Here is a 22,111-nt window from a genome sequence, read left to right as displayed (position 1 = left end):
TGGAAACATGTTGACGTCCAATAATTCCCTTTGACGTAAATCGACAGCCGAAATAAATGCCAATGAATATGGACTGAAATAAACGGTAAACAGTAGTAATTGATTAATCAATTATATATGTTTTGGGGAAAGGGTAATATTCCACACTTCTAGGACTGTTTGTGTTGAGCTGTAGTTTCCCTCCGGTACGTATTTGTTACGGTAATGTGTACAATGGCTCTGTGCTCTACAGATCTCAAAACATTCTTTCAGTGCCATTATTGTAATCTAAATCACTAATTGAATTCCCGTCCGCTCTGTTCGGGGACGTTATCTATTAAACGTGGCTATAAAACATCGCAATCTGCGATATTAACTTCTTAAAGAACTCTTGTTGCAGTATGGAGGAGCAGTGTGAGTCTCCTCTCCCTCCTGTGAAGACTGAGGAGAGCTGTGATGATCAGAAGAGACTAACTGAAGATGATGATGATAAAGACGCACCACCACATTCAGAGGAGGAGGAGGAGGATGAAGAAGCGCTCCCTCATTCAGAAATCTTGGACATTTTCGAAGAGGGCCTCGCTCGCCTTGTGCAGGACCCTTTACTGTGCGACCTCCCCATTCAGGTCTGTTTGATTGATTTAAATTTGAATTAACACTTTGCAGAATGGGTACAGGTCAATACAACATATGAACATATGATGCTATTATCAAACCAGAAAAAGCACCATAAGACAAAAAAGTTCCTCCATTTCCAATTCACCAATATTAAAAAAATAGAAGATTTGGAAAATGTTTTTTTAAAGTATACATTATTAGAACAGCTTAAACATTCCACAATTAAGATCTAATATTTCCAAAATTGCTACAAAACCACTATGTATATACATTCATTTTGAGGCATAAAGACATAAAGTTAAAGGGTGCAATTAAGTCTGATAATGATGTACTGTGCGTGTTCACATCATGTATACTTTACATTACTTAAGAGTAGACACATTTTCAAATGTTTTATTTTTTTACATTTTGGACAAAATAGCCAATTTTACATCGAGGTGCCCAGATGTCCCTATAGTGCTGTCCTGTATCCGTGCAGAGAAAAGGAAGAATCAGAAGTTGTGATTCATAACAATATGCAATCTTCTTATTAAGGTGACTCTGGAGGAGGTGAATTCGCAAATAGCCTTGGAGTATGGTCAGGCCATGACTGTAAAGGTTTTAAAGGCAGACGGTGAAGTTATGCGTAAGTTACATTCCTTACATATGTAATGTAATTAACTCACATAATGTTTTTTTATGATATATGAACATGCACATTTTGAACGATACATATCAAGAGACTTCATTATAGACATTACAAATATTTCTTTCTTTATTTCTTAAGCCATAGTGGTGGTACAGAATGCTACTGTAGAAGATCTGAAGAAGGCTATTTGCAGATTCATGGAGCTGAAACAGCAACGTGAAGGCGGAGTGAAGCATGTTAGCTGGTAAAATCTCTTTCTCTCTCTGTCTTTGTATCTCTCTTATCTCTCTCTGTCTGCAAGTCTTTCTGTTTGTCTGTCTGTATCTCATAAGCATTCTAATCTTTGCATTACCATTTATCACTGTCATGACCTTTTATAGGAGATATGTTTGGAGGACCTTTCATTTAGTATTCCAAGGAGAAAAGCTTGATGATGACAAAATGAGACTTAAAGAGTAAGTCTATAAAACATGTTGCCTTTAGCTACATTCCTGCTCTTGTTGAAACTGTTGTGCTTCATCATTAATTAATTTCATAATTAATTTGTATCTTCAGCTATGGCGTCAGGAATCGAGATGAAGTAACATTCATGAAGAGGCTGAGAAAAAAGTGAAATGGACCACAGAACACATCCCTTGCACCAGGATAACTTGTCTGAGAGACTATTGAAAATATTACCGTTGAAAGAAATTGTGAGAACTGCAAATGGAAATGGAGGGCAAGCCTCAGCATCATTAATATTCTATCCTGCATTTTTCTTTGTAGATTTGTCTAATAATGTCAATTACAATTTAATAAATCACACCCATGTGAAGTGGGTGGCACTCTCATCATACATCTTGATCAATGTTCAATGTTTGTGTTACGCAACACTCAAAGTTGTCCATTGTCAATGGCATTTAATGTTTGTGTTAGGACAAAGTTTGTGTTCACACACACACACACACACGCACACTAAAAGCTGGACAAATAATTGTAGGCCTATGTGTTTTAGTTATGCCCTCAACTCAAAGAGAACTACATATTTAGAAAATCAGAAATGTAGCACATCTTTTGAGTAATATCCAGCAAGGTGCTCTTTGGTACAGGGGTGATAATGTTTAAGCAAAACATATAGCAACCGAGGCACTCTTGTTGTGGAAGAAAATATGTATTTGTATGGCTAATGTATATCAGGGCTTAAAAACGCACGTTGTGTTGTGGCACATGCACACTAGCCTCCAGCAAATGTCCTGCGTTGCAGCGGTACCTTGGTCGCTATCTTTTTTTGCATCAGATGTGACTTAATTTGAATAATTATGTTGCAGATGCATTAAATGTGTTGTTTCCTGGTGTGAACGAATTCCCGCACAGAGACACATTGGGAGCAGACAACGGGTAAATAAACATTGTCTTATTGTAGTAATTTAAAACTCAAAAGTGTGAAAGACATATAGTTACTACTTTATGTTCAGCTGCCTTTTGATGTTTAAAGATGTTTAAGAACAGACAAAATGTTAACATGTTTGTATATCGCTGCTGACGGGTTTTTTGGGGGGGTAAATTAATGCCTTATACTAAGAGTATAGGGCATTATATAAGAGTATCACACAAAAGTAGTGAAAATACCAGATGTACAGCTGATCTTGTATATCGGCTATTCTCATTATTTGAAAACGTTTTTAAAATAATAAAAGTAGTAACAGTTTTGGACGTACAAGGATATGGAAATGACAGTTGTTGCTGTGCACCACATAGGTGTGACCTGTGTGACCAATTCTGTTTTATGGACGGGTGCACTTGAAACAAGCAAAGTTTGTGTCTCTACAAACCTTCAAGGTTGTATAATATAACTGGGTTTAATGTCCGATGGATTCTAAATGTATGTGTGAGTGAGTATGTATGTAATAAACATTCAGAGCCATATGAAGACAGATAAGGCTGTGCCTTGTCTATTTGTCCAAATTACTACATTTGATTCATTCACCAAAAGAATAAGCATTATACAGCTTCAAAATCATGCATGTATATAAATCCATGTTTTATTAATGCATATCCTGTAATATGCTATAATGTACCTGTGATTGAAAACTGCATATTCATTTGAAAATATAGGCAAAACAATTGTACATTTTCAAACGATTACCACCCCCAGCAACCACTATGCCAAGTTCTGCAGAGGCGAAGAAGCTGGTGCAGATATCTATGTACCTGAAACAAGTTTCTTTGAAGAGGGAACAACTTGAGGACCGCAGGCACATGTTAACCATGCTTCTTAAGTTTAGGAAGTCTAGCATCGATGGAAACTACGGTAAAGGCTTCAATCATCTGGAAATGTTTACATTATTTTACATTAAGTAACATTATGAACAATGTATTTTCTGTTTATTAAAAAGCTGGAGACTCCTGTGACGATGATTACTATCATAATATAGTGCTTTAACATTTTATACATAGGCCTACTTTATTTTGAGTATCCCCCCGAAAGCAGGGATAGTTATAGTACGAGTCCAATAGTGAAATATGTACGGTTGCACCATAGCAGCCAGATACTGTATACAGGACAATGGGACATATACTCAACTATTGTCAAGCACTGCCAGGAATGGCATCCACTTTTTTGTTTTTTACTTACTCATGATGGATTTGTTCCAGCTTAGCAATGGCGAGCCATCTCTTGAAACATGGTGAAGTTGGAAACCTCCAGTTTTTCCTTTGGTGAGAAGGAACGGCCCTTGTCTCAACAGAGCAACCAAATATTGCTAAACAGCAATCTGGCTGAATATGCCTCCAGTTGTCTAGAGAACCAATTAAATAAAATATATTTCGTGCTTTAACATTTTAAGATAACAACAATGTTTTGAATACCACTTGACATAAAGGAGCATCAATTAAACAATTCATGCATTAAAGACACACAACACACACTCAAATTGTAACAACAACGATTGCTGTGTTGTGGTTTTGCCCCAAGTGCTAATTTCACTCTGAGATGATCCATTTTTACACTCTGTATGATGTTCTGCTTATGTGCTAGTTGATGGTTCCACGTGGCAGTCGGAGATTGACGCTATCGATACTGAACTTGAAGAGTTGTCTCAAAGGAAGCTGGAGCTGCACAGACACCAGGAGGAGATTGAGTACAGCAGCAGTGCAGTAAAGGAGGAACACTTCAAAGGCAAGTCAGAATCTCAAGGCACACACACACCTCTATTCATATCGCTTAAAATCTCTTATCTCTTGTATCCTAAAATGCCGGCTGTTTTTCCTTTATCCTTCTCATCTAGAGGATGTTATTATCTCCACTCAGAATCTTGTGCCTGGTGTTCATGAATCATATATATTTGTTGAGCGTCCGCCCTCTATAACTGGTGAGTTGGTGGCATACCTATAAACTGTATGTTTTTCAGACTTACTGTATATTACCTACAGTAGGCTATGGTTATGTGTTGTTTATGTTGTTTTGTTGATTTTAAACAAATATCCCTTTGTGGACAATAAAGATTATTATTATTATTGTATGCATTTGTAGCTCCTACAGTCATCCTGGACATAAAACAACTTCCACCGTATCCCTGCAAGACGCAGTGTCCAGAGTGCCGACAGTTCATCACCACAGAGGTTGTGTCGTCTGTGAGCAGCGTGACTTGGATAGCTTGTGTCGTGACAGTTATGATTGGGTATGCAAACAAATCTTGTGTCATTGCCAACTTATTTGCAAGAATGTCTGACTTGTTGGACCGGTCTCTGTTTGTATAGAAAGTAGGGCTAGCCTGTCACGATCATGACGTTTTGGTTGACTATTATTGTGTTTGTTGGCATTTAACACATCATATTCAATAAAATAAAAAAATACACTCGTTTGCTTTTTAGGATTTGTAAAACAAAAAAGGGTAGATATGACAAATAATTGATAATGTACCAATCATTAAAACGAATGGCCAAAATAGGCCATGTATAATTTTATTTTATACTTTCAAAAATATTAAAAACATATAATTGAGGAAATAGTGATCAGGAAATTATGTCATAATTACTGTATAACAGTTCTTGTAAAAAAGAAAGTAAATGTAAATGTACTTACTTTCAGTTTCAAGTTTTCAACATTCTTTTTGCAGCGGTGTAGCTGGTTGCTGCCTCCTTCCCTTCTGCATGGATCGCTTGAAAGACCTTACACACAAATGTCCAAAGTGTCGAAGCACAATCCTCACCATTAAAAAGCTGTGAGAGAGAAGTGGATAACAGGAGCTTCAGCAGACATTAACACTCATATGGAATGGACCATTTTGTACATTAGTGCTGTAATCACAATAGTTTTCACTGAGGTGAATGAGGCACAGGGAAATGTTCAAATACTGTGTTTATTTGCCAGTGGATCTATTTTATGTCCTTTCCATTGTGTATAGGGGTTGATTTTGGATGTGATTTAGCATGATTAAATTAATCATTTCTATCAACATTGTTGAAAATATATCAGTGGGCCTACTGTACATACCTACATGAACCTTTGATGCACTGCAGTGTTGTTCGTCGACTAAAACTATGACGAAAAATGTTTGTTGACTACCTTTTTTCACTGATGAAAATTAAACAAAAAGTGTTGCGCTGCAAGGCAAGGTTGTGAGGTTGTAGATTGGCTATTTTCAGCATGTAACCAAGTGTAAAAGCTGCCATTATGATGCCATCAAGGCCTACCAAAATACATTATTTTGGCAAAATCAACTTTTAGTTGACTAAAATCGTATATTTACTTATTTAGTCGACTATGACATGCATTGTGTGGCATCATGTGCCCTGAAAAAACAAAGGGAAATGACCTCCCTTGCACACTTCCCCATACCTTGTCTATCAAAAACATTCATGGCCAACAGACCAAGTTGGACTTTGACAACATGCTTTAGAAAAGCAGGGAACACAACAGCATGGATGTGTGCTGTTGTTGGCGCCACTTCTTACAGCCCATAGTATTTTCAGGCCTTGTGACAATGGAAAATATTGCACGATGCAGCTTCACATTGTTGAGTTCACTCAACTCAACTCTTGTGGCTATAGCAGGAACAAACTTTATATTCAATAAATACACCAACTGGAAGTCTCATCATGTATCTCTTTTTTTAAATGACAAAAACACTACACTACAACTCATCAGAATACACATAGGTAAATTCCAAACAGACCTTGGTATATGAAAAAGGTTAAGCTACATTTGTATAAAATGTACGACACATGAAATATGTACACAATGTGCAAAACATTGGGCATACTAACTACATAATGCATTGAAACATTTCCAAGGGTAGTTAAACTAGCATAGTAAAAAAAAATATATACATTTATTTTCTGATTCCAGCACACAGTCCCTGTCAAAGGGTGGCATAATGCTGATAGTCAAATTAAACACTAGGCCTACATGTATAAATGCCTCGTTCCACCAGGGAGGCTACTCAATAAGGCAAGGGGTGCTTTGATGGTGTGATGATTAAGTAGAATAAGTCCCTTAACCGCCACCTCCTGTGTGAAATGAATGATCACTGCAGGAAATGTTTCTAGAGCGATAAGATAATATAATATGAAAATATTTAATAACTCATATCTCAACCAAAGAAATATATTGAAATATAAAGAATGTCCATCATGCCTTCTTGTCTTCCTGCTGTGCCTAGTGCATCATGTTCTGTCTTATTGTGCGCGTATGTAAACTTGTCAGTTTACATGTTTTATGTAACTGTGAAGATGAATATCCCTGAGGGGACAATAAAAATAAACATTATTATTCTGCTGGTTTATAGAATATGTTCCCTTCTTAAGGTCGAACGCAATCGTTGCTTAAAAACAAACAACAATAATCACTCAGTCAGGCAGTCAGGTCTGACCATAGGTTGTTCATGTAGTTTGGCCAGTAGATGCCACTGTAACACAACACTACTCCAATGCAACCACAATAGACTGAATAGAGACCTGGCTTTAAGCTATTAAAACCATACAGAACCAGCTTCTCGCTGTATCTTTTTTTTGGTATATGGTGTCTCTAATTGATTACAGTAATGCTACAATAAACGGAGATCCCAATCTGCTATTTCAACTTGATTATAGCAGGACACTAAGAACAAGTTAGACTGAAATGTACATGTACAGCATGTAAACAAGAATTATTGTGGCCATAAATAGCAACTCCCCACTTAAAGTGACAACGATGAAAGCACACGATAATCTTGAGTCACTATCTCATGCTCTCACACATTTTCCATCATGACAATGGAAATGTCAGGACATTATTCACTGGCTAGAATTCAGCAGTTCTCTCTTGTCAAAACAAACAATCAACATTTAATTCACTTGGACAATCTACAGTTTCACAGTGAAGTCACATATTTGCCCATGGTCTTACCTAACAAACACATACACAATTCAACTGACTTGTAGATTGGTAGAAATGCTCTCTGGGCTACGCTTGAAACCCACCAGGTGCACAAGCATACAATTAGCCAACGGCTTAAGCCTGATTTATACTTGGTCTGATACTGTATGTGTCGCTCGCTGAAAATAGTCAATCTACAAGCTCACTGTGAGCTATTAGGTCTATTATATTCGGCACGTGACACCGTCATACGACAGATAGTCTCGCGTGGCCAGACTGTTGCCTCTCGTAATTTTCAAATGCTTCCGTCATACAGTTTGAAGAATGGAAGCTCTTTCCATGAGTAAGCGATAAAGCGGATGTGACGCATCCCCTCACTTGGTGCAACAAGTCCAACTCGAAGCAACAAACAGTGTGTCGATTGTCGAAGCTAGATGGCTAGTTCGTTTTCTGTCTGTGTTAATTCTATGATACTTTTCTGTGTACAACTATCTGCGCACAAATAACATGAATCTCCCAATGGAACTAATGGAACTAACCGTTCCAATGGAACAGTTCTAATGGAACTGTGAGCACTGCGTCGTGATCCGGTCTGAGCAACAGAGACAACTTCCGTTACTCAGCTCTTGGGAGCTGTAGTTCCAGACTCTATATAAAAGTGTGGGTTATGACCGAAAGAATAAGGTTGCGAATACAAGCGGCCAAAATGAGTTTTCTTCTACGGGTGGCTGGCATCTCCCTTAGAGATAGGGTGAGAAGTTCCAGCTTAGGTGGTTCGGGCATCAGGTTAAGATGCCTCTCGGGCATCTCCCTAGGGAGGTCCTTGACGCACGTCCCACTGGGAGGAGACCCCAGGGCAGACGAAGGCGCAGTTGGAGGAAACACACCGACTCACTGGCCTTGGAACGTCTCGGAATCCCCCAGCAGGAAGTCACTAATGTTGCTCTGGAGAGGGAAGTCTGGAGCACTGTGGTGGAGCTGTTGCCCCCGCGACCCGACTACGGATAAGTGGTTGAAGATGGATGGATGGATGGATGGATGGATGGAGATTGTTGTATAGTTGTCTGGCTATGACAGAGCCTAAATTAGGCTTTGGAAAGGTACCAATGCATATACTTTTATAATTAAGAGAAAGGCACCATTGGGCTGAGCTCAGACCAGTGCTGTTGGCTGCTGGGCCGTCCACTGTCTCCTGTGGCCCGACAATAGTAATAACAAATAAAGTTTCGTAAACAAACTCAATGGCCTGACAGCCAGCAGTATGATGTCACTTTGGTTGGTTGTGTGTGACGAACGTGTGTGACTTGAATTATCCTTTATGGTGACAGTGGGATCTCTGGAAGACTAGAAAATGTGGAAGTGTAAAAGTTTTAGTTTAGGATGCAGGCCTTTCACAAGATACTAAGAATATTTCCTTAGAGAGTGACAATGAGAGAGTTCTCATCGTCAACATTCTACATTCATTGTGATCAGAAGGTAAAGAGCAAACAGACAAATGTTTTAGGTTGAACTTAACTGAATCCACCCTGGACCCCTTTCAAAGTTGCCCCACAATGCACCATTATAACCAGTAATATCTTTTCTTCCTCATCTAAGGGGAGCACATCGCTACCTCTGAGAAGACTCAATCACCACCAAACAATATGTACAGAGAAGAACTGTGCAAAATGTTCTCTAACCTCTACGTCGAGACGAAAAGTGAGCGTTCCAAAAACAAGGGCGTCCGTTTCTGAAATGACGCGATGGTTAACGCGAGGCTAACGCTCCCACCGAAAGCAAGCTCCTCAATCCCAGTTGAGCTGCAGTTCATGAGAGTCCAGGAAGTCCTCGGAGAAGACCCCGCCGACCGCCGACGGGACGCCCAGAGCGCTGAGCTCCCCGGGGGCCGCCACGGGCAGAGCGATGTCCAGCCACTCCATGTTGTCCAAGTTGCTGCTCTGCAGGTGGAAGGAGGTGGAGGAGGAGGAGGATGAGGAGGAGGACAGTGGTGTGTAGTCCATAGGGGAGGTGGGATGGTCCAGCAGCTCCTCCATCAGCCTGAGTGTCCGCGGTGTCTCTTCGTCCTCCAGCAGCGTCTCCAGAGGGCCGTCGGAGGCCAAGGCGACCAAGCTCGGCGGCGGCCGGTTGTTGAGCGCCGTGGGAACGCCGGGCAGCTGGCGGGCCACCTGGATCTGGGGAGGGGGGCGCGACAAGACGGTGTTGATGGGCAGGGTGGTCACGCTGGCCGTCACGGGGAGGAGCTTGTCCAGGGAAGGCATGTCGGGTTTTGTGAACGGCGAGATCTCTGCGGCAAAAAAAACCCATAATTGACAGAATGTGAGGCTGCGTGAGAAATTATGAAAAGAGGATCATTTTCTGGTGTATCCGGCTGAAGAAGAAGGGTATGTTTCTCACCCCCGCTCTCAATCAACACGTCAAACAAGTCATCCATGTGCTGGCTGGCTGCACTGGGAACCTGACATGGAGAAAAGAAACGGAAATGTTTGAGTGACTACAAGATTATAGTTTATAGCAGTGGTTCCATTAAGACCTGAGGCCAATTTTAATCTAATCTTCTAAAACTATTTTATAAAAAAAAAAAAAAAGAAAAAACTATATCAGTGGTTCTCAAACATTTTCATGTCCAGGACCCCAGAAATATATGTATTTGCTGCGGTTCCCCATCTCAAAATATTTTGTTCCAGGCACCCCCAGAAGCAAATTAAATCGTGGCGCGCACGCACGCACGCACGCACGCACACGCACACGCACACGCACACGCACACGCACACGCACACGCACACGCACACACACACACACACAGACACAGACACAGACACAGACACACACACACACACACACACACACACACACACACACACACACACACACACACACACACACACACACACACACACACACACACACACACACACACACACACACACACAGGTATTAATGGGTTAATGTGTATGGTATAGTGCTTTTCACCTGAACAGCAATCTGCATGCTGCGTGTCTGTTTCACAGCCTCCTCGTAGCAGGGTGGATCCTTGCTTTTGGACCCATGGGTTGAGAATTTTGGAATCCTCATTGTCTGGCAGGGACCGAGGCTCTGGTTGACAGAAAATGTCATGTGAATAGCAGTGTTTATCCAATAACAAGCTCCCTCCAGAAACCTCCATGTTTCAACTTTTTTCGTAAATGGCTTACTTCGTCGACTGTCATAACAAAGTAGTGAAAAAAGCCGATCTACAAGCTCACAACGTGTTGCGGTGCAATGCGTTGCGAGTAGGGATGTCCCGATCACGTTTTTTTGCTTCCGATCCGATTCCGATCATTTGATTTTGAGTATCTGCCAATACCGATTTTTCCCGATCCGATATGTTTTTATAGAACACTTATCACATAGTATCATATCATATAGTACAATATCCAAAATCACAGACAATATCCAGTCTAATATCATGATATGGATATTATATTGATACTGGGGAAGCTCCCGATCTGATTCCGATCATTTGAAAATGACATGATCTAATAGCAGATCTACAAGCTACGAGCTTGTAGGTCTGCTATTTTTGAAAAAAAACGTGAAAATATTTATTTCGGAAAACTGGAGGATTTAGAAGATTTTTTTTATTATTTTGAGGTCAGGCCTAAATGGGTTATAGTATATTAGGATAGTGGTCCACACACCTTGTGTGTGGGAGCTTTAGACACAGCTCGGGTGGAGTGGGCCCCTCCAGGCGAGGACCCACTTCCTAGGAAGTTATTTAACAAATGCTGCTGTGGTGCGTCTCCTCCTGTGGTGTGACTCTGCTCTGCTCGGAACCGGAGTGGACCGGTCTGTGGACACACGGAAGCAGTGGTTGGGAAGAAGTACTCAATACTGCAATGTAGAAATTACTCTGTTACAAGTAAGGAAGAAAGTACCAAAAGTATAAAGTGCTCATTATGCTGAATGTCCCAGGTAGCTTGTAGATCGGCTATTTTCCAAATGGCCGAAATGTTTATAGGGCTGAAGTGGTTACTGTATGTTTTGCAATAATAATCAAAATCTACAAATAACTAGTAACTAAAGTAAAATTTACAATATTTGCCTCTGTGATGTCGTGAAGAAGAAGTAAAATAAATACTCGAGTAAAGTAAAAGTTGTTTACGTTTGTTTATAACCAGAACCACCCCTGAAGGGGAAGGTACGGTACATCATAGGAAAAAATAAGTATAAACAACTGATCTACAAGCTCTGAAGCTCACAATGTTCATAATGAAAGTACAGTACAACTTCTGAGTTGTTGGGTTTTCAGACCTCAGGGTATGGTTTTCAGACCACCACCTCCTGAGTCCCGAGCAAGGGCCAAGTATCTGAAACCGAGCTCTAGCGTGTGGAAACAAAAATCCATGCGCGTTTCGAAAAGTTGAAAAGAGGAAATGATAGTGACTAACACTCCCCCTCCCCCTCTGTGGAAAAAATAAACAATTCTGTTCCGTAAACACTTGCTTGCCTGCTGGAGGACAACAAACAAGCGGAGCATCACGGAGCAGATGAGAGCCGGGACGTGACCAATGGTCGCTGTCGAGCTGCACTTCCTGTTGCTAAAGTCTGACTCGTTGGGTACTTGAGCAGAGTGCAGAGGAGAGGTCACAGTGGTGGAAGAAGTACCTTTTCTTTTTAATTACCTAAATTACCAATACCACGTTGTAGAAATGCATTGTTACAAGTCAAAACCCTTCAAAACGTTACTTGAGTAAAAGTACAAAATGGAATCAAAAGCAAAAGTACCAAAACGTTTAAAAAATTGTCTAAAGGTTTTGAAAATAGCCAGTTGTAGATCAGCTGTTTTCAAATAGCCCAAGTATAAAATGGGCCTCCAGGGCATAGTAAGCTAAATCTGCAAAGTATAAATATTAACCAAAGGTGACAATAATAATAATTGTAGTACAGTAATTGCTCTGAAATGTGTAGGAGTAGGAGTATAAAGTATTCAAATGGAAATAAAGAAAAGTACGTCTAAATTCTACTCAAGTAAAGTACTTGACAAAATGTACTTAGTTACTTTAGTTTCCACCACTGGAGGGTCATTTGGAGGGGCGAGCGGAGCGGACTGTCTTGTCAGTCTGCACCTGCTCCAGTAACCTGACCTCCGCCTGGCTGTCTGTCATTTGATGTGATTAGAGGAGGAATTCATCACCCAGCCTGTGCTGTGCCTGCTATATTTCCGTGGTAACAAAGGGATCACCCAATGGGATAGTGTGTCAAAGATGCCAGGGAGACGCAACGATGGAGAAATGCCGTTTGTTTGAGCGATGTCTATAGTTAATTATATATCAGATGAGGTGTAAATAAGTCACACGCACACACATGCTTTTTTTACCTGTGTCATGGGCTGTGTGTGAGTGTTGCAATGTTTCTGCAGTGCTGTTGAGGCCTCTGTTGTCCGTAGCCCCGATCCAGGGCTCTGCATCAGGTCTGGGACTGCACTGCTAACGGAAGGCTGTGATTCACCGCCACCGCCTGGGAGCTGTATGGCGACTGTTGCGGGGGCAGTGAGAGACACGGGCAGGAGGAGCCGAGTCCCAGGCTGGGCCGCAAGCTGAGGTTCAGGCTGCCCCCCGCGGAGGGCCTGATTCACCATGAACTGATGTGTGGGACTGGGTGCTAACTGGCTCTGATCCGGGTCCTGTTTGATAACCACGGGCAGACCAGGAGGACTACAGGATCTTGGGCAGTTCGGGGGAGACCCATTTTCCACTTTGACCTGGACGGGATTAGGAGGGCTGGGCCGAGGCGGAGACTCTCCTTGCTGGTTCCTTTTCTCCACCTCCAGTTGCATCCTCAGTTCCTCCACCAGCCTTTGTTCCCACTCCAGCTTCCGCCTCAACTCCTCGATCTGAAGTTCCTTCTCGTGCAAGCGCTTATCCTTCTCGGAGGTCCTGCTCTCTGTGGGGCTCGCCTCTCGTGGGGGTCTTGGCGGGGAGCTCCCAGACGTGGCTGGGGGGGACAGACCACCCGCCACGCCACTCTCCTCTACGCCTAGACCGGACACCTGGGAGGCTACGGGGGAAACGGGCGGACTTGAGTTTATGCTCTCAGACTTGGCGGCCACTGTGGTGGCGGTCATGTCCATGACATTGGCAGGCGGGATGTTACAGTTCTCTTGATAAGACTTAAGCCTCTCTATCAGATCTGTCTTGGTGCCGGACACAGGCAGGACTCTGCGTTTCAGCTCCAATTTCAGCTCAGCAACCTGTGGGGGCAGGGATAACATGTTATAAAACACCACAATTCAACCGTATGCTACATCCTATTGCTTGTTGTGTTAACTACTTAACTGTATATACCGGAGTCCTACAGGGTCTATACTTTTTATAGTATCCTTAGTTCCCTCGACCCTCTACACAAAATCTCTTTGCTAAAAAATAGCCGATCTACAAACTTGCATTGCAACGTGTTCTTATAGCTTATAGATGTGCTATTTTTGGCAGATGTTCACATTACGTTTGCCCATTACGACATGCCCAGAAGGGACACTAGGCTTCATGTGGTTATTAAAGTCATGTGTTAAAAGCATGGGCAAACTAATAGCGGACGGCAGAAAGGGGCTAACCTTCATCTCTTCCAGATTGGCGGGTAAATGATCTGGCTTGCAGTTGGCTCGCACTGAAGCGGCACCGAGCGGGGAGATCGCATGCGATGTGGAAAGACCGTCTCCATTCAGAGCCACTTGGGGACAGCTGTTCTGACTGTCGGTGCCTGATCTATCATAAGACAGACAAGAAGAATTAGATGAGAGAGACCAACTTGTGTAGTTGCATGTGGCAATGTGTCATAGTCAAAAGACAGGACAATGTGGTCAGAAAATGGATGTGGTGAAAAATGCGAAATGAAAAACATGACCTCACTCCGACAAAGACGTGAGGATTTAATCAGGATTGATGAAAATAAAATACCTAACCACTTAAACCGTCTCTAATCTAATAGTTGACCGAGGTCTACAGCAAAGCTAAGTCAGGGGTGCCCAAAAGGTAGATTGTGGTCTACCAGTACATCACAAAGGCTGTGCAGGCCAGGTAGACCACATGACATTCCCCTAAAAACGAATCATTAAAATAAAATAAAGAAATATGTGTAAACCGAAATCGTAGAACTCCTCTTTTTGGCATCTGCCACTTGGATTAAGGTGACTTAACCCCCCAGAATACTCACTTCAGTGGAGCAGGCCGGATGGCCTGGCACCCCTGGGTTAAGTGAATGTCCCCTCCCCCCCCAGAATACTCACTTCAGTGGAGCAGGCCGGATGGCCTGGCACCCCTGGGTTAAGTGAATGTCGTCGTCGTCGTCGTCCCCTCCCCCCCCAGAATACTCACTTCAGTGGAGCAGGCCGGATGGCCTGGTAGCTGAAGTGCTGCTGCTGTTGGTTCAGGATCTGCAGATGCAGGAACTGCTGCTGCTGCTGCAAGAGGCAGGCGTAGGCCGAGTCCATGATGGGCAGCTCGCTGAGCTCCTGCTTCTGGTCCGGGGGGATGTACTGGTGGTACTTGAGTTTCTTCACCCGCGGTTTGGGCTCTTTGCTCTTCTTACTGCGGTTCTTGTCAGCGGGCGTCTTGGGCTGGCTTTGCTGTGGAGCATGACAACACAAGGGGAAGGGGTAAAACCTTCTGTGTGTGTGTGTGTGTGTGTAGGGCAGTGGTTCTCCAACGTCTGTTTCTTTTTCTTTTTTTTTAAACCACATATAATTATGGCAATATACAACTATACAAAACCGTTGAATTATTTTTGTATTTACTGCATCAGTACTTATACTGTATATCCTTAAAACACATATATTTGAACTACTTTCAACCTGGCACTGGCATCATTATTTTGGGCATGTCATAATAGGCAAAACATTTTAATAATTTGTATATATTTATATAACAAATGGAGCCCCAGCTATACATTAGCTATGAGTACGTGTGTGCTATGAGCACATGTGTGCTATGAGATTTTGTCTTGCCCTTTGGTGTCGCTAAAAGTTAGAAAAAGACAGCGTCCTGACTGACTTTCCAGACATGGCTGTATCAAATGGACGGCCACACAGCAGCACACAGTGAGACCTGCAGCTGGAACTCGGCTCTTTCATCATTTCACAGGAATAGGTGGGACATTGTTTTAACGCCCGGCAGAGAAAGACAGGATGTGGAAATACGGGGAATGGAAATGGACATGATGTCGGCCGTTATTGTTTCTGCAACGTCGAATTACAGGATACACATGAAAATGGCTTGGCACGTGAAAAGCACAAAGCAGGTTCCAGCCATGAAAAAACATCACATTCAAGTGGGTTTGTGCAAGCACATAGCCACAAATGTGTTGCTCCTCGAAACCCCCCTCCCTCCTCCCTTCACCACGGGAGTGAGAGAGTTTGCCACATGCTCTGAGGGTAACAGGATTATGATAAATGCACAAGTTATTGCTTTACTCCCTTCCTTTTGATTTTTGGCTCACATTTTACACAGCCTGAACACGGAGGCCCAGTCTGTCATTTGACTCTAATTGAAGACTAAATGCGGCCGGTAGCTTTAAGCCCCTTGGATTTGAGAAACTCCTTTAAACTTAGTTGTTCTTTGAACTGCACTGGATACGGCTGGATAAGGCTGGATCCTGAGTGACTCAACCCCCTAAACTGATGCTGGACCATTCAGTATGACACAACACAGCTCCAGTGTCTTATCTCTCATTCACTTTGCAATGGAAGTATAAAGAAAACACACAACCGATAGAGCTCTAATGAGTCAAATACCATATTCTTTCTGGGTATATAAATTGTGTTGAGAAGAGATTCATATGGCTCAGTGGCTTTTGTTTTCAAACTTGAAAGCATCGTGGGAATTATTATGCACAAAGGAAAACATATATAATTCAGTCACAAATAGAATGAACCAATATTTTATTATAGAATGTGAATACAAGCGTGCATATTTTATCTTGTGTTCAGCCTCTGCTACATTTTTCTCACTGCTCAGCACATAATTAACCATTAAGAGCATGGTAATAGATATACAATAACAACCCTCCATGGGGAAGAGAACTAATAGCAGAGCCCACTGGTGGTGCTGGGGTGGCGGCGGGAGCAAACAGTTGAAAGAACACAGGCTTAGGTGAGCTTAAATAACCCGCCCAATTGGTCAGATGATTGCCATAAATGGTTGGTAAATGGTGCATTTATATAGCGCTTTTATCCAAAGCGCTTTACATAGATTGTGCATTAGCCCACATTACATTACCCCTACGGTCACCCATTCACACACACATTCATACACTGATGGCGGAGGAAACCATGCAAGTCTATAGGTGACCAAACACTGTATTCACCCACATTGTAATGCACAAGCGTGTTAACCTGACTGAACTAACTGGCAGTCTACGTATCATTGATTCAACGTTCACCTTGATCAGAACAGGCCCTGGCGACGGCGTAGTGCGGTTGTGTTGAGCTGTGGTTGTTGTCAGACAGGTGCTCTGCTGCTCCTTGCGATTGAACACATCTGAAGTGGACTGGCAGCTGGGCAGCGACTGCTACAGCAAACAGAGACACCACATCATCCATTGTCCCACACAGGAGTAGAAAATATGATTTAGTGAAAGAACAAGCTTTTTTGATCACATTACAAGACCCAAACCGGTATATATTCATGACGGAAGATCGAAAGATCAAAACATTTCTTGTACAAGCACCTGAATAAAAGGCTTAACTGTCCGAGCTGCTCACATTCGACACTCTTGTTCCACACCCCCACAGGGAGTGCAGTACCAGGTATCGAGTCGGTCGGACCCACGGCTCTCCAGAACCACCACAAAAGGCTCTGGTCAGGCTCTGCCAGTGGGCCTAATGAGGCCAACTCCTTTCACCTGTGCAATTTCCAGCCTCTGCCTCAGCCAATTGAGGATCACCAATCAGGCTCTGCCAGTGGGCCGAATTGATTGTCAAGTACACTTTTCAGTTTGCAGTCTTCACACACAGGCACATACACAGATCTCCATGTGGGACACCGGCTGACAGTTAAAACGGGTGCTATGGCAACGTATATCATACGGGGGCGTGTCAGTGTCCATGAGACTCACCTGCACACCGGGGGAAGTGGAAGGGGGCTCGGGCATCCCTCCCTCCCTCGGGGGCGTGGTACAGGAAGTGGAAGGGGGCTCGGGCATCCCTCCCTCCCTCGGGGGCGTGGTACAGGCAGAGCTCTGGGTGGACTCCTGGCTAGCGGGCTGCTCTGGAGACAGGGCGATGTCACTGCTGTCCTCGTCAAAGTTGTACACGTCTAGCGTCTTTGTGCAGCTCTCCTTGCTGTCTACAGCAGAGTCATGCAAACCATTAGATCAAATACAATGTGTAAGAGCCATTTCTTCTCTATTCATTTTATTTCTATGTGTTTTTGATGACGTCATTCCAAGGGCTTGGTCAAGGGCAAGGTTGGCCAGGTTACTTAATGAGAACTGATTGAATGCTCTGATGTTGTTCTGATGTGAAGGCAAACAGTTTTTTGACTGTGAGACACAGGCTGGTGATTGATATGGTTTTGACACTCTTTTGTTTTATTTAATAGGCTACAAGTTACAGTGAATAAATAACTTTTTTGAACTTTAAGTCAACGTTTGGACATCAGTCTTTTTATCACACGTCTGAACTAGATCCTCGGCATCGGGCAACCAGTAGCCCAAAGTAATAGGACTTTGACGCTACACAATGACTAGGATTTATTTTGTAAGTTCTGATGACGAATTGGTAGTACTAGTAAGAGTACAGAGTAATAGTAATATTAAGAGTATTAGTAGGAAAATGAAAGTATTTTCTTCTTTGACTTGATGACATCAAATGTTTTTTTTATACCAATACTGAAAAAGAAACGTTAATGGTTAAATGATGTCAAAGTGTATCTACCAATGACAGCCTCCTTGACGCCTGCAGTGTCCACAGAATGCAGAATTTTCTTCACCACCAGCTCCATGGGACCGGGCCGCTGTGCCAGCTTCTCCTTGAGGTCGTCGGTCAGCCTGGCCCTCTTCAGCTTCATCTGAGTGGCCTGCAGCGAGGCCACTACCTGGGTCTCTGAGAAAAACACACATCGTCATCTAACTGGCCTGCAGCAGTGGGGTGCACACACAGATCCGACACACCAAAGGTCCGACATGCGTAAATCACCTGTCGCTTCCGACATGTGTTGGTCCGTCATGCGTTGCGCCGTGCTTGCGGCTAGGGTTAGGTTAGGGGTTTGCGTAGGGTGTCGGTCTAATGACAGTCGGACCAATAGTATATCGGAAACTAAAGCCTGTACCCCTCTGCAGAAAAACACACATCATCATGGGATCATCTAATCAGCCAGCAGCAGCAGCTGCAGTATAGCCGCAGTCAGCTTTCTCACTGTGACTCACGTAGAGAGACTCAGTCAGACCTCACAAAGCTGCGTCAAAACCCAAACACAACTATCAGGACATCTCTTCCTCTGATAATGAACGGAGCTGAGTAATAGTTGGTGGTCGCGCAACGGAAATAGGGGATCTACAAGCTCAAGTTCGGCTATGTTCAACCAAGTATAAATCAGTCTTTTAAGACCAAAGGAAAATGCACCCGCCTGCCCCTGAACTGTACATACAAACTATCATCAAATAAGAATGATCATGATTATTACCTTGCAGGATGTGCATACGAACAAGCTCAGAGCGTTCAGGCCTGCTGCAGATTTTGTGCTTCAAGAAATTCCCGGTCTGCAAAAAAAACGATTAAATGTTTAGTCGGCATAGTTGGCAAGAATACCGTATAGTCTGGTCGACTACAATGTAATCAAAATGAGTGGTTGAGGCCTTACTTACCCTTGCTCTCTCTAGGCTACGTATCTGCTCGTGAAAGGCAGCAGGGGTTTTCAGAGCTGTGGTTAAGACAAATGAAAAATACGCATACATTTCTGTGTTCCAGTGGATGCAATGTAGTTATTATTTAGTCATAAGCTCTTGTTAATATTGTACTTTTCATTGGTTAAATATTTATAAAACACAGGCAGACTCAACCACTTTCAACCTGGTGTAGATTATATTTTGGCATTATAGGTAAACATGTTCTTTGTACTTTTTGGAAAGAATTTGAAAATTGCTGATGTATAAGCTCACAACTCATCGCAATGCAAGGCATTGTGAGCTTTTAGTTTGGCTATTTGTTCTACTTTGTGACACTGTCTTACGACAAACTATAAAATAGGCCAGTAGTTTATGGAAAAAACACAAAAAGTGTTCTGCCCAGCAGCAAAGATATTTCATTTCTACTGAGCACACCAATTTATTATCTTTATTTTGGTGCTTATTTTGGTATCTATCATGTAGCTGGTGTGACAAGTTGCTGAACGCGTAACTTCCTTGAATTATTCAAGCAGACGGAGGGTGTATTTAATAGAGCAGCAAACCAACTCGTTGGAACAGGATGTGTCTGCTTCAGTCATTCAAGTAGAGAGACCCAAGCAGAGATTGATCTTTGATCTACGCCGATACACTCACCCTGCTTGTGACAAGGACTGGTTCACCGATTAGTCACCTCATCTATGACACGCACGGTTTGCTTTAAACACACACAGCCTAGGGGGGGGGGGGGACGTAGCTCTGTGGAGTGTGTCAGCGGAGCAAGGAAAACATTCCTGCTAGTCACCCAAACTCTGTTGCATACCTACCATAAGCCTATAAGTGTGGGAGAGGCAGAGCGCTTCAGTGGAGAGAGTGGCTTGGGAGGTTCCAATCAGTGGTGGAAAGTAACTAACTGCATTTAGCCAAGCACTGTACTTAAAAGTACAGTTTTGAGGAACTCTTGGTTTTTACTTGAGGGGGAGGAGGTGACTGACCTCCACTGCAGGCCCAGTCGCTGACTCATGTTGGCTGCGTGGAGCCAAAGATGAGCTTGCTGCAATACAATTCTTAAACACTTAAGGTGTTGCATACGGCATACATACTCCAGTAGAACAGCCAACTTCAGATCGATTCGGTATATATGGCAGTTTCATAGGATTGCTATGAAACTCACTGAGCACATTCATGTTCCCCGGAGGACGAATCCTTTTTTTTTTACCCGACAACCCAATTAAATTCAAACGACTCTGGTTGGTTTCCTAGGTTTGATTTCACACCAAATACCATGAAAATGGTACCCAAAGTCTCTGCTTGTCACGCAGCATCAAGGGTTGTTGGATTGGAGGTAAGTCCCTGCGAGTCCCATATTAGCGTCATGTCCAGGACGTGTACTTGTACATCAAGCCGCCTCATGCTACAGAAACAGAGATGGGCCCCTGGGCCCTGACCTATGGCTCGGGTACCACTGGTTCTCAAACCTACTTACTTACTTTGTACTTACATCCTCTGGGGGGCACTAATGGGGCTTTTAAACAACATGTTCTACATCCCTGAAGCTGACTCTGCACATTGGTAATGGGTACAGACTAGTTTTCTCCACTGTGCAGACATGAAGAGCAAAACATGATGCATTAGCTGCGACTGCACTCTGATAGCACAATGCTGGTGTGCCATTTACTTATCTAACAGTCTAAATAAGCCTTAAGACATTTAAGTCATTCACTTTCCAAAGATCACAGAGGGGCTGTGGGAGAGCGTGGCTCGATTATAACATCAGCAGAGGATATATTTTATTCCACCCTCAGACGGTTCTCAAGATAGCAAGAAGCCAAATACGACCGCAATAGCGGCCTTTATTCAACGAGGATTCAACGTTATTCTTTATAAACGCAGCGAATTTCCTTGGTCCCAAGTGCACAGAACAATTAATAATATTCATTTACAATCCAGAGGTGGACCCCCTGACGGTTCCCTGTGGTTACATTTGCACACTTGAGAGTGTGCAAATAATAAGTAATAAGAAGTAATACTGTGTAACTAATACTGCATGTGTAACACTGAAATACAGCGTTTTTTGTCGTTACAGCATCTGTTTATATAGCTAGTTTTTGCTACTGGCTTTGTTAGTTACTAAGTGTGTGTATAGTGTAGCAGACTCTCACAGCTAAAAAAATAAATTAGAAAAATGGTCACACAACGCAGTTATGTGACATGGGTATCGTGGAAGAATATGTCAGTGGATTTGTTTATTTATTTTTCTTCGACGGGTGGCTGGCATCTCCCTTAGAGATAGGGTGAGAAGTTCAGTCACACGAGAGAGACTCGGAGTAGAACCGCTGCTCCTTCGCCTGGAAAGGAGCCAGCTGAGGTGGTTCGGGCATCTGGTTAGGATGCCTCTCCTCGACGCACGTACCACTGGGAGGAGACCCCGGGGCAGACCAAGGCACAGTCGGAGGAAACACATCGACTCACTGGCCTTGGAACGTCTCGGAATCCCCCAGGAGGAAGTCACTAATGTTGCTCTGGAGAGGGAAGTCTGGAGCACTCTGATGGAGCTGTTGCCCCCGCGACCCGACTACGGATAAGTGGTTGAAGATGGATGGATGGATGGATTTAACTTTATTTAACTTTAAATGAACACCAAGGACTGTACTGTTAGCCCGGCTCAGAGTATATCATTGCTATCGGGAGGAAAA

General features: G+C 43.0%; 2 protein-coding genes and 1 long non-coding RNA gene across 11 annotated transcripts in view; 2 read left to right on the top strand and 1 right to left on the bottom strand.

Moving 5' to 3' along the window:
- The first annotated feature begins 9 nt into the window (after nt 1-9).
- On the top strand, nt 10-3,487 carry snrnp25 (small nuclear ribonucleoprotein 25). Of its 3 annotated transcripts, none has more exons than XR_014570164.1 (6): nt 10-605; nt 1,132-1,222; nt 1,364-1,469; nt 1,606-1,680; nt 1,781-2,602; nt 3,360-3,487. XR_014570164.1 is itself a non-coding variant. In XM_083780257.1 (5 exons), exons 1-5 carry the CDS (start codon nt 381-383, stop codon nt 1,836-1,838), a joined length of 555 nt encoding a protein of 184 aa, XP_083636383.1. In that variant the 5' UTR covers nt 10-380; the 3' UTR covers nt 1,839-2,643. The 3 variants fall into 3 exon arrangements, 1 of the variants encoding a protein (XP_083636383.1); XR_014570165.1 differs by having other exon boundaries at nt 1,781-1,917; nt 3,360-3,458; XM_083780257.1 differs by lacking the exon at nt 3,360-3,487 and having other exon boundaries at nt 1,781-2,643.
- Nucleotides 3,488-4,491: 1,004 nt separating this feature from the next.
- On the top strand, nt 4,492-5,379 carry LOC310869492. Its single transcript, XR_014570166.1, has 3 exons — nt 4,492-4,575; nt 4,737-4,884; nt 5,323-5,379. It is a non-coding gene; the product is annotated as an uncharacterized lncRNA (long non-coding RNA).
- A 926-nt stretch (nt 5,380-6,305) lies between these two features.
- Nucleotides 6,306-22,111, bottom strand: part of mrtfbb (myocardin related transcription factor Bb) — a 36,218-nt gene continuing 20,412 nt past the window's right edge. For 3 of the 7 annotated variants that reach the window (XM_083780350.1, XM_083780352.1, XM_083780355.1), the window contains 12 exons: nt 19,398-19,453; nt 19,217-19,292; nt 18,469-18,636; nt 17,649-17,878; nt 16,974-17,102; nt 14,912-15,162; nt 14,152-14,302; nt 12,919-13,791; nt 11,240-11,389; nt 10,533-10,655; nt 9,957-10,017; nt 6,306-9,846 (listed from right to left, as the gene is read on the bottom strand). In XM_083780350.1, the coding sequence (XP_083636476.1) occupies nt 9,347-9,846; nt 9,957-10,017; nt 10,533-10,655; nt 11,240-11,389; nt 12,919-13,791; nt 14,152-14,302; nt 14,912-15,162; nt 16,974-17,102; nt 17,649-17,878; nt 18,469-18,636; nt 19,217-19,292; nt 19,398-19,453 (2,768 nt within the window). In that variant the 3' untranslated portion in view covers nt 6,306-9,346. The remainder of the gene's footprint in view (nt 9,847-9,956; nt 10,018-10,532; nt 10,656-11,239; nt 11,390-12,918; nt 13,792-14,151; nt 14,303-14,911; nt 15,163-16,973; nt 17,103-17,648; nt 17,879-18,468; nt 18,637-19,216; nt 19,293-19,397; nt 19,454-22,111) is intronic. The other 4 variants (XM_083780353.1, XM_083780354.1, XM_083780351.1 and 1 more) reach the window with 4 other exon arrangements.

Source organism: Protomyctophum parallelum (genome assembly GCF_964188405.1).
Source record: "Protomyctophum parallelum genome assembly, chromosome: 13".
Taxonomy (NCBI): Eukaryota; Metazoa; Chordata; class Actinopteri; order Myctophiformes; family Myctophidae; genus Protomyctophum; species Protomyctophum parallelum.
The sequence above is the reverse complement of the archived record's forward strand: the minus strand, read 5'-3'. Positions and strand labels throughout refer to the sequence as shown.